At 43.4% G+C, this 12,484-nt stretch overlaps 1 protein-coding gene across 1 annotated transcript; it reads left to right on the top strand.

Moving 5' to 3' along the window:
• The first annotated feature begins 297 nt into the window (after positions 1-297).
• On the top strand, positions 298-4,005 carry egr1 (early growth response 1). The gene is made up of 2 exons (XM_089023428.1): positions 298-1,001; positions 1,616-4,005. The coding sequence occupies exons 1-2, from the start codon at positions 791-793 to the stop codon at positions 2,935-2,937; spliced, it is 1,533 nt and encodes a 510-aa protein (XP_088879554.1). The 5' UTR covers positions 298-790; the 3' UTR covers positions 2,938-4,005.
• The last annotated feature ends 8,479 nt before the right edge of the window (positions 4,006-12,484 follow it).

Below are 12,484 nucleotides of genomic sequence, written 5' to 3' on the forward strand. Positions count from 1 at the left end.
CTTTCCGGCAGCTGCGGAGGCTGCCGGGCTGCTCAGATGGGACGTCCAAATGAAATCTTTGGCATCAGGGCAAGAGTGAAAGTCAAACTGCGATGTTGAGGAGTTTTTACAATATGAAGACACTTTGAACGAAAAGCTGCGTTGTCTTTGCAATTTGCTGCTGGAGTCTCTGCGCGCTCATCTCCTGGCCGGCGTCATGTGTCCTCCACCGCAGTGACTAAATATGGGCTTCCTCCTCCCCATTTATGGACATCTACGTCACAGCAAGAGAGGGTTTATATTCTGCGGGAAACCTTTCAGCTCAGAGACAGCCCTGAGAGCCCTGCAAGAGCAAGCATTACAACACATAGGGAAACACATAGCACTCCCACACTGCGAATATCGCATCAAAAGTACAAAAGTCAACAATAAACATTAAATCCAAGAGGGTTAATACCTATCTGGAAAGCTATTTTATTATCATACACATAAAAAACAAAACAAAAAAAATACTAACAAAAATTGGTTAATATGTTCTTACCAATGACTAAAAAGGGCACTTTGGATTTTCTTTAAAAACAACTACTCCAAAAGACAACTGGATCTTTGTCTCCTCTCAAAGAGAGAACAAAAACAAAAACAGAAAGTGGAGCACGAAAGGCAAGAGACGAGGCTAAGCACAGCATCTTCTGTGACTTCTTACCTACGCTAAACCAGCGTGCAGCAGACAGCCAGTCTGTACGTTTCTTCGGTCACCGGACTCCAGGCTCCAGCTTCAGCCCCGCAACAGCTCGAGCGGCACCAGAAGAGGATGGCTGCAGCCAAGACTGAGATGCTCCTCCCAGCGCTGCAAATCTCGGAGCCGCTGAGCTTCCCTCACTCCCCCATGGATAACTACCCCAAGCTGGAGGAGGTGATGATGCTGAGTTCTGCGGGGACACCCTTCCTGACGGCGTCCGCGCCTGAAGGTGCCGGCTTTGGTTCAGGGGAGCCAGGGGAGCATTACGACCACCTGGCTGGGGGTAAGAGGACACCTTGTTGAAATTCACCACATCATGTGTTGTTTATGTTGCATTTTGTGTAAACAGAATGACTTGTATCAACTTTGTCTAAAATTAAGAATATATTATTTGCATAATACTTACAGGCGTGACATTTCCAGCAATAGCTGCTCTAGATTTTCATTTTTTACGTTAGAACTGTCGGACAGGTTAAGTAACAAAGTGTTCAAGTTGATGCCAATTGTGAGTTCACTTCTGTGTTGCCGCTTGCTTCCACAAACATTTTAATTGCTCAATTAAAATTGCAGTCCAAAAACCAGTTGATCTTCAGTTACCGTAAATCATCATCCCCGGGCTGTGATTGGTTTAAGAAAATGTGCATTTATGCATGGTCTTTGTGTGTGTGTGTGTGTGTGTGAGTGTGTGTGTGTGTGTCATTTTGGGAAAAAAAAACAGTGCAAGCTGAATTAGCTGTGATCGCGCAAAGAAATGTCCGGGAATGTAAGATGATTTGAAAGACATGGAGATGAATGGAGGTTTGGAGAGTCTGTGAGCCTTATCTTCAAATATTGGCGGATACAGCTTTGACTGGTTGCTGACACATTGAGTAATGTTGTGTCCTGTTCTCCTGGCAGATACACTCCCGGACATCGCCTTCAACTGTGAGAAGACAGTTGGGGAGCAGACATACCCCACTCCAAGACTGCCTCCAATCTCCTACACAGGTCGCTTCACCCTGGAAACTGCCACCACTTGCAGCAACAGCCTTTGGGCGGAGCCTATTTTGGGCCTGTTCACTGGTCTGATGGGCAACATTCCCGCCAGCTCGAGCACCGCATCTGCAAACTCGCAAAACTCATCCACCTCATCCTCGTCTGCCCCAACTTCATCCTCTTCGGCCTCCTCGACACCCTCTTCGTCACACAGCTCCAGCCTCACATCGTCCATCCATCACAATGAGCCTAACCCCATCTACTCGGCCGCCCCAACCTACTCCAACCCCAACTCAGACATCTTTCCGGATCAGGGCCAAACCTTCCCCAGTTCCAATGGAAGCACGCAGTACCCTCCTCCTGCCTACCCTAATAGTAAAAGCTGCAGCGCGAGCTTTCCCGTGCCCATGATTCCTGACTACCTGTTCCCACAGCAGCAGGGCGAGATCAGCCTGGTGCCACCTGACCAAAAGCCGTTCCAGAGTCAGTCAAGTCAGCCCTCTCTGACCCCTCTGTCTACCATCAAGGCCTTCGCCACTCAGACGGGCTCTCAAGACCTCAAGAGTGTCTACCAGTCTCAATTGATAAAGCCCAGTCGAATGCGCAAGTATCCCACCCGACCGAGCAAGACGCCCCCGCACGAGAGGCCCTACGCCTGCCCGGTGGACACCTGCGACCGCCGCTTCTCGCGCTCAGACGAGCTGACGCGACACATTCGCATCCACACGGGCCAGAAGCCCTTCCAGTGCCGCATCTGCATGCGCAACTTCAGCCGTAGCGACCACCTGACGACGCACATCCGCACACACACGGGCGAGAAGCCCTTTGCCTGTGATATCTGCGGACGCAAGTTCGCTCGCAGCGATGAGCGGAAGAGGCACACAAAGATCCATCTGCGGCAGAAAGACAAGAAGGCAGAGAAAACGGCCGTGCCAGTGTCAGCCCCTGTGTCGGTTGCCTCGCCTGCCTCCAGCTTCCCTTCGCCCATCACTTCATACCCGTCCCCAGTTTCTTCTTACCCGTCCCCTGTCACTTCCTGCTACTCCTCTCCAGCTCACACATCCTATCCGTCTCCCTCGATTGCCACCACCTACCCTCCGGTGTCCATGTCGAGCACCTTCCACTCCCAGGTGGCTTCTCCCTTCCCTTCTTCCGTCACCTCCAACCTCTACAGCTCCCCTGTGCCAACCCCTATGTCAGACATGCAGACCACGCTCTCACCAAGGACAATCGAGATCTGCTAAGATTGCTTTCCATGTATCATTTGAAAGGATGCAACGAAGCATCTAATGACATGACTCCAGAGACTGTTGCCCCCCCCCCCTCCCGACCACACAAAAAAAAGAAAATAAAAGAAAAAGAAGCACTTTTAAGACTACTCCCTGTTCATTGTTGGGTCAATCCTGAGATTTTTTTCTATCTGAAAGAAAAGGACACATGTCATGGACTGGGCAAGGATTTGCTTCCTTTCTGTCGCAACGTTGAGAAACAAATGCAGAACTTCACATGCATAAAGGACTGAATAAAAAGAGTTGGATCCAGCATCGTTGGCTCTTTACTCTCAGGTACACGCAAAACTAAAAGGAGAAAAAGTTAAGATTGCCAGCAGCTGCAGTGCTCAAACACTTTGCGGGCATGCATACAGTACAAGAGACAATGACTGATATACATAAGCTACCCTATGTATATTGTACTTGTGACATGTTACGTTCTTATCATTCTTTGATATTATTGATGTGAAAAATGGTTTGCATATTTGCATTGTATTATTTGAAGTGAGCAGGGCCACGTTTTCTACATATTTTCTCTATCATGTAGTGCTGCTGTGATGCGTTTTATTTCGAAAAAGGAAAAAAAAAAACCACTTGCATATTCAAGCATGAGTAGGAGTGATGTTTGTTTCTGTTTGTAAATATCATTCACTGGTAGTCTTTTTTTATCTTTCTCACATGTGACATTGTTGAGTGGAGAAAAAAAAGAAAAGAGCATTTTCTCACCCACAGAAAAAAAACACAGCTAAAAGGACAAATGCTCCCATTATTTGGTGCCTTTTGTGAAGCCTTGCTGATATTCTGAATCGGCTGCGTGCGCGGGAGAGGATGCGCTGCATCTCGCCTTAAGGACTAAGGGAATATTTTTGTTACAGAATGTAAGTCACACTCGAAGGGAAGAAAATTGGATGAGGGCACAGCTTCGTTTAATTAGAATGTAAGCAAAACAAAATAAAAAATACAATTTAAAAAAAAACAGAACAAAACAAAAAAGAGAGAGTGAACATTTTAAAGTTTATTTTTCTATATACGTGTAAATATCCACATCTTCAAAAGCCGGAATGTTGACATTACCTACTGAGTAGGCATGGGATTCTTTTGTATGTTCGATACATGCAGTTCATTATTTTGTGGTTTTCTTTATTTTGTATTTGTGTTTGTCAAAACAAGTGACTGTTCCTGGCTTCTGAACACAATGAATGCGCTTAACTGCCAATGGGATATTTGGTGTAAAAGATATCCTCCCAGACTTTAAATATAAATAAAAATGTGAAGATATCGCTATTTCTTTCTTTTTTTATTTGGGTGCCTCATTATTTAGACCTATTTATTATTAAGCATGTCCATATGTTGTCTTATGTTCATTTCTTAAAACATATATGATCAAGGAATACGTTTGCTCAGCGTGATTGTAGCTTGCTGGCCCTCGATCACAGTGATAAGACTCATGCGTGACACTCGAATGTCTACGCACACTGAGTATTTTATCTTGATTCAACCAACGTCTATCCAAGATAGTCTTCATCTTATCTAAAACTCGATTCAATTTCAGATTTTAAGATTTACACTAGATACTGTTGCATACCTTTTGCACACTCGCCTTCCAGGAAGACAATCGTTCGACACAAATAAAAGACTTCACGCTTCATGCTGTTATAAAATGTTTTTGGCAGTAAATGAGGATCTTTACTGTGCTGAAAAGTATGTGGTTACAATTTCCCAGGCTTCCTCTGTCCTTTTCCTCCTCATCCCGTTGTTTTGAAGCACACAGTTTCAGTTCATTATCTAGCAATGATTTTCAACTTCCTCTATGTCTACCCCCCCCCCCCCCCAAAAAAAAAAAAAAAAAAACTGAGGTGACCAGACCCTTCTTCATTTTCAGCCTAGTTTTGGGGTAAATTAAGTCTTGACATCAAGTAAAACGATGCAAATGCAAACACGGCTAAATTTAAAGCAGGAAAACAAGTTGATGACGCTGATGGCGTTAAATGGAAAATAATTAAGATAATTGGTCTCCTGATCCCAAATTAACCATGTAAATTGTATCTACTCTGTTCTTTGGGTTTGTATCAGTATGTGTGTGGCTGTGTACTGTGTCCATGATTGGCACAGAGATACAGTACATAGCGGCTATGATGCATTGCTGTTGAGATTTGGCTATGTGGAGTGCATGCTTTTGCTCTTTGACATTCAAGGGCCACCATACGACTGCAGCTTGATGTCTGCAATTTGGAGGTGAGTCTTATTTGTGCGTGGTCTCCCCCATTTTTACTTCATTGGAAAACATGAGTTTATTATTTCTTTCTGTAATGCTTAGCCAATGGTCAGATGAATACATTTTCTGGAGTGCATTAGTTCTTAATGCTGAAGTTTGCATCTACTGGAATTGAATTTTCTAATAGTTTCCTTCAGATCGTACTGATGTTGTTTCAAGGTGCCCAAAATGATGTCCATGAAGTGGTTTGAGTTGTGCTTGATTTGATTCTGTGTGAGTTTGGATCTTCCTGTTTTCTTTGAATCAATCAATTCATCAACTGCTCTTGGCTGTGTCACCACATTTTGTGGCAATAGCCTGAATCAACGCATTTAATTTCATTTGATGTTTGACTCCAAATACACACACGCACACACACACACACACACACACACACGCACACACACGCACACACACACACACACACACACACACACACACACACACACACACACACACACACACACACACACACACCACACGCGCGCGCACACGCGCGCACACAAACACACACACACACACACACACACACACACTGTTTTTTTGTGTTTATATGTTAAAACTATTTATGAATAAATGCATTTATTTTCCCCTTTTTTCATATATTCATACATATTCATAACCAGCAGGAAAAAAGCCAGTGAAAAAGCAAAACTGCCATGCTTGTTTGTGGTAGTGTAAGGCTCCACCTGCAGCTACACACCTGTTGGTCATTGTCATCATTGTCATCATGACCATTCAGCAGATGGGTCAGTGTTAGCTTGTTTGGTTCTGCCATGTTTTGTGCGTGTTTGTATCCACTGTACATCTTTTTTTGCTCTTGCTCTTGTTCATGTCTCATTCTTCTGGGTCAAGTCATGGTCAATGATAGTTCTAAGTGTCAGCTATGGTTGTTGTTTGTTACTTTGGATTTTTTTGTTTTGTCATGTCTGAGTTCGAGATGTAGCTATTCTCTCTGTTTAAAATGCAATTCCTCCCGCTACTCCCTCCTGCCGGCATTTTTGGTGTCCACCTCCACCATCTTGCAATCGTGACAAAAACATGTCTTACAAGATTTACTGAGGTCTCATATGACGTTATGCTTTAACATTGGGATTATTAGTGACTTTAGTGCATTTTTCTTCCCGAATTTTGGTCAAACTCAAAAGTTTGTATGGCCCTCCAACTTTGGAGGTACCATTGTACACTATTGCGGTCCACGGAGTGTTAGAATTTGTTACATTTAACGCAACACGGAGGAACAAAATGACAGAAAGAAGAGTGGATGAGTGCTGCTTGATAGAAGGTCGTACATAGCCCATTTGAATCTATTTTGGATCGGCGCTGTGATGTAAACCCGACTGAAGCACGTGCAGCATTCATCGACAGACCTAAAGCGTCATTATGAGGCTTGCTTAAAATGCATGTGCCGCTTCCTTTGTTTAAAGAATTATTTTGGTCTCCGGTTGCTGCTAAAGCGCCATTCTGCTTCAGCAGCAGGCTGTTCTTTATGAAAACAACAGGCTGCATTTCCTTTCAGCCTTTTTCACGTGAAGGGGCAAACATTTCAAATGGTGCGCGTTACAGCCGGGGGCCTGATGTGTCACAGTCCATTAGTGATCCCCTCGGAGGACAGACGGCCAACATATCAAGTAAGCGAGGCAAGCGTGTTGGCCATCATTGTTGCCGCCCTCTGATTGGCGGCTCATCGACACGCTGAGCCCGGTCTGTTGGGGGAGAAAGTTGCGTCGTGGATCAATTCGCTTTTGTAAGCCACAGCGGAGCCACCTCGCGCCCCAATGGGCTTTCACATCAAGAGCGATGCCTTTGTTTAAATATGTATTTGTTCTCTTATTCTTTTTGGGAACTGTGTAAGACAAAAAAAAGGAAGAGCGGGGAGTACAAATACTGCTCTCTCTCCCGCAGCCGTCCCATCCCATCCCGGTCACACCACTCTCCCTCTCCTTTTCCTTTCCTCCTCCCTGCTAGCGCGTAAGATGCTAATGATCTCTCCCCTTCTCCATATTCTGATGCAAGGTCTGTCTACACTTTTCCCTTTCATCCACATACAAATGTGCTCTTATTGCCTCTTGGCCCTCAGGCCTTTCAACATGCCTTTTTGAAATATGCTGTTTGATAAGCCCATCATTGGCCAAGTCCCCGCAGTGATTAGAGCGCTCTTTAATGTGAGCAAGTTATAGAATGAGCGAAGGGCTCAAGGGCCAGCGGCCATGCATTCTCTTGTGCCGGCCCTCTTTGACATGTCTCGGGCCATCGGCGAGCGAGGTCAGCTGGAATGGCCCTGGCGCTAATGTTGTCTTGGGCCCTCGCATGTAGATGAAACATGGGCAGGTCGCCTTCATGGAGACAAGGTACGCTGGCAGGCTACGATCCTCTGTTTTATCTCAAGGAGTGCTCTGTAATCTTTTTTCAATGTGCTTCGTTGGTCTCATGTTGTGAGCCCTTCACTTCCTCAATGGATTTTACATTTATTTTCTTGCCAAAAGGGAATGCCAAGGCAGTCATTTTGCGCTTTCTGCTGTTATCCCATAAATCCGACACCTGTTGATCCATTTGGGAAAAGTTTTAAAATGCTTGATTTCCATTCCCCTCACTTTCATTTCAAGAAGATTGCAACACTTATCCATGCACAGAGCGAAGCCCCTCATGTACTCATCAGAATGTGTCGAAACCAATTGAGTAAATGCAGCCAACAAAATTATTGACGCCAATCAGGATGATGACTATTATGGGTCACACAAAAACTTGACTCACGTGACCTCTCGAGAGTGAGCACTCCAGGTGTGTCTGCTTTTTCTTTAGCTGTTTGTGATGCCACCACAGAAGAATAACAGTCACGACAGGTAAGTTGCATCAATGAACAGAATCGGAAATTCAAAATATCGTGTGACAAAAGGTGACTGGTTATCTGGGCAATACAACTGAGTAAATATCAATGACATGCATTTAAATTCAATTAAGCAGATGTCTGAAATAGTATGTGGCTAACAAACAGGAAAAGCTGAGTAAATTAAAATGAAAGTTTCCTCCCGAATGATTTAATCACTCAATAATTAATTCACTTTGTGGAGGGACTGAATTCATATAACATTTAGAATCTGTTGTTTTTGCCATGTTCAAATTCATTGAATCCAACCTGTGAACGTGTGCTCATCAAGTGAGTCAATTCAATGATCGTCCAGCTCTCGCCAAACATACCAGCGAATCTATATGCCATTTTCATATTCAGCATGTCTGACCTGAAACAACAGATGCTCCACTTTCACATCCAGAAATACATGCAGAAAATGAATTTGCGATACCCACTGAGTTAAAACGTGTGAACGTTTGTATTTGCATGTTCAAAAAAACACCAGAGATCTGAGTGTGCCGCAACTGAGATTTGTTGCTATTATTTGTGGTACACAAAAGAGACGTTTGACATATCACTTCACCCTCCATCTACAGGTGTCCTGGCAACTTTAGCTCGACTTAATAAGCCACGCTTATTTGAAGAACATGACTTTGAACAGACAACAAAACACTGCATGCTTAAGTACCTCCAAATATGACACCCTTTCAACACGCCATCAAGTGCACTGCAGCTTTACAAAAAGCACCTGAGTTGCTCTGAAATGCAAACAAGCCTTCATAAGACGTTATGTGTCAAAGCTAGTAAGAGGGCTCAAGTTGTATCCCCTTTTCCCTGGAAGTCTGACTGTTATAGGTTTCATGCAAAGCTCTCCGAGGATGTACACACAGACGAGACATTTGGGTACCCCTGCTGAATTCAGGAACATATGACATAAGAATTTTTCACAAGCAGGGTTAAAGTGGTGCAGCACCATAATTAGTATTTGCTTTGTTGAAAAAAGTAGCTTTTCCTCCAACTCTGATTCATTTGCACAATTTAATGAGAAAGGGAAGGCAAGGCAGTTGTATTACATTTTATACGGGAATTAAATCAATGTACTTCTCATCAAAATATGTGGCATTTAAAAAAAAATACAAATAGTAGTAGCAGCTCAATAAAATCACGAAAACAATGCATAAAAATGCATATATATATAATTGCATTATTATTATTATTATTATTATTATTATTATTATTATTATTATTATTATTATTATTATTATTATTATTATTATCTTCTTCTTCTTCTTATTATTATTATTATTATTATTATTATTTTGGAGGACTATTATAGTAGGAGTGGTAGTAGTCGTAGAATAGTGGTAACAGTGGTGGTTGTCGAAGTCAGTCAGTGGTCTCACACGCAGAGAGGAAAAAAAAATAATGTTTGCCTATGCCGCATGACTCGAAATAAATGGATGGCGGTCCACAAAAGCCCCCCCCCCCCTGGTCAGTTGTTCGGACAGACCTTGTCCATATCAACACACCGCAGCTACCTTGCAGGAATGTTGTGTGTTAACCAGGCATATGACCAGCAGCATTACCAAGGACACACACAACTAATGCATATTCCTCCACACTTTTTATTATCGTTGTAAATCTCATATAACCCGTATTGATACTAAAACTTACACTTTAAACTGCCATGAAAAAGCAGCTCCAGTAACACAGATGGAAATAAAATACAATATTGCCAGTTCTCGGCCAAAGACAACAAAATGGGGACAAGAGGTAAGAAGAATTATCCTTTGTGATGGTGTTTTATCATTATGGATTTCAATGACATACTATAGTGTGTGGTGTACTGGAACTGATGGACTTTCACATTGCATCTTGAAGGAAATTCCTGTGCGAATAGAATGGCACGTTTTGGTAAACAGGTGCGTGTGTCTGCACGATGTATGTCACACGTGCCAATATGCTGCAGCCATATGTGCGACCAGTCTCAAGCGTGACTGTGGGCTTGCCAGGGAGGAGGTGAAGTGATAATTGTGGAGGCGGAGGCAAACTGTAAATGTGTATTATCATCTGGCCAGGTTTTCTCTTCCACCTCCTCAGTACAGATGCCTTCCAGGTCTGTTTCTATATTTGTCCCACAGTGATGAGGTAGAACTAATGACTACTTTCACACCAGCTGATGTCATCAGTGTGCTGCGCCCAGGGAGCAGGAGGGCCCCCGCAAATAACTGCTTGTGGCCTTTCCGCATGTCCAACGGTTCAGAGATAACATACCGTCGTCTTTTGTCAGGACAAGTTTTCATTTAGGATATTGCAAAACTCAGCGTGTCTTCCAAACAATAATATCTATTACTGCGAACTCCCTTTTTCTTGTGTTTATGTTCCAGACCAACCTACTGTCATTCAGCCATTCCAGCATGCATGTTATTCAATTTGTTGTATTATTATAAATACAGAAATAAATAAGCAAATAAATAAACAAATAAATACATAAATAAATAAAGGGCGGCCCGGTAGTCGAGTGGTTAGCACACCGGCTTCACAGTGCAGAGGTCGCCGGTTCACATCCCGGTCCGGCCTCCCTGTGTGGAGTTTGCATGTTCTCCCCGGACCCGCGTGGGTTTTCTCCGGGTCCTCCAGTTTCCTCCCACACTCCAAAAACATGCATGGCAGGCAGATTGACCACTCCAAATTGTCCCTAGGTGTGAGTGTGAGAGTGACTGTTGTATGTCTTTGTGTGCCCTGCGATTGGCTGGCAACCAATTCAGGGTGTCCCCCGCCTCGTGCCCGAAGACAGCTGAGATAGGCTCCAGCAACCCCCGCGACCTTAATGAGGAATAAGCGGTACGGAAAATGAGATGAGATGAGATAAATAAATAAATGGACTCTCTCTGTCCATCCATCTATCTACCGATATCTATCTATCCATTGATCGACTGATATCTATCTATCTATCTATCTATCTATCTATCTATCTATCTATCTATCTATCTATCTATCTATCTATCTATCTATCTATCTATCTATCTATCTATCTATCTATCTATCTATCTATCTATCTATCTATCCGTCCGTCCCTCCCTCCTTTCCTCGCTCCCTCCGTCCCTCTGTCTGTCATTCATCACTTATTTATCTATGTCCCTATTCATTGAGTAGCCTTTTATTGAACACTAATCAATGAATACCTTGACAGACTATGTACAGTATTGTATTTTGTCATTTTCACCTCAAATACAAAGCTGTATTCTTTAGAATAGACTGAGCTTATCTACCTGCTCTGAGCAGCAAAAGCTTTCACTATTTTTAAATCAGTTGTTTAAATGTTACAGTAGCAGGCAGATCTATTTTTTGAAAGACACATATACAGCAAGAGAAGCGCGTGCCGCACTCCCACGTCTGAATACAAGTGAGTGGCACAGATGAAATGCACCACTCGGGACTAACTACAGCTTTAAGATAAATACTGAACCGCATACTGCTTTGGTGGCAGTGTGTGTCTGTGTGATAAAGTACAAGTATTCACACTTTCACACACTCATCTTAAACTTAGAGTTATGACAAAGGATGTGACTGACTGGGGAACCATATCAGAGGCTGAATTATCCCTCAGGCTACATTTTCTTCTTTGTTCCAATCAAACAGCCGCAGTCTGCTCGGCCAGTGTTTCACTTGTTATCTACAATCAGATAAATGAGACGCTCAGAGGGAAAATAAATGATGAGGAATGCCAAGAAAAGTTGCTCCAACGATCGATATGTATAATAAACAGGTAAGCGGCCCTTCGGTGAAATGTCCAGAAAATCATTGATATGATATAGACATTTAATAGGCATATAAACAACTGAAGTGCTTCAAAAAAGTAGTGCAAGAGAAGATAAATCAATGGGAACGTCTCATATTGTAATCGCAGATAAATAAATACATAAATAAAACTGCAAAAAGTGTTCAGTGGCATGTATGAACACAAACACACCTCAAAAGAGGTCACTGAAGAAGAATGATTGCACCAAGGCATCTTGCCAAAGTGCAGACAAATGATAAATACACAGAAGGAGCAACAGGAGGCGGACGAGGAGGAAGGAAAGTCCTTACATAGCCGACAGGAAGAGCTGTGTCAGGACAGGAAGCTCCTTGTTTGGGCATGGAGGTTTCCTGGCGGACTAGCAGACTGACATTTCCTCTGCTGCTTGGCTTCTGGAGAAGGGATCACATGAAGGCTTGAGGGAGGCTGCGGCAACGAGCCCAAAGTTGGGCCGGGCCGCTCTCAAGTTTCAGCTCCCTCCCTTTTCCTTCTTCCTCTCCCTCCAATTCTCTGTGTTGTGTGCAGATGGGTGCTGGAACGCACTTGCCAACATTCAAACTATACACTTATACACACCCCTGTGCACACACATTGTTCTCACGTGTGGATAAGG

This window comes from Hippocampus bargibanti, linkage group LG02 (assembly GCF_051943395.1).
Source record: "Hippocampus bargibanti isolate YZ-2025 linkage group LG02, ASM5194339v1, whole genome shotgun sequence".
In the NCBI taxonomy this organism is placed as follows: Eukaryota; Metazoa; Chordata; class Actinopteri; order Syngnathiformes; family Syngnathidae; genus Hippocampus; species Hippocampus bargibanti.

Bases quoted from the DNA above. Each gene is read 5' to 3' on its own strand.
- egr1 (XM_089023428.1), top strand. From the start codon at position 791: ATGGCTGCAGCCAAGACTGAGATGCTCCTCCCAGCGCTGCAAATCTCG. The intron at 1,002-1,615 runs GTAAGAGGACAC...TTCTCCTGGCAG, and splicing joins TTACGACCACCTGGCTGGGG to ATACACTCCCGGACATCGCC.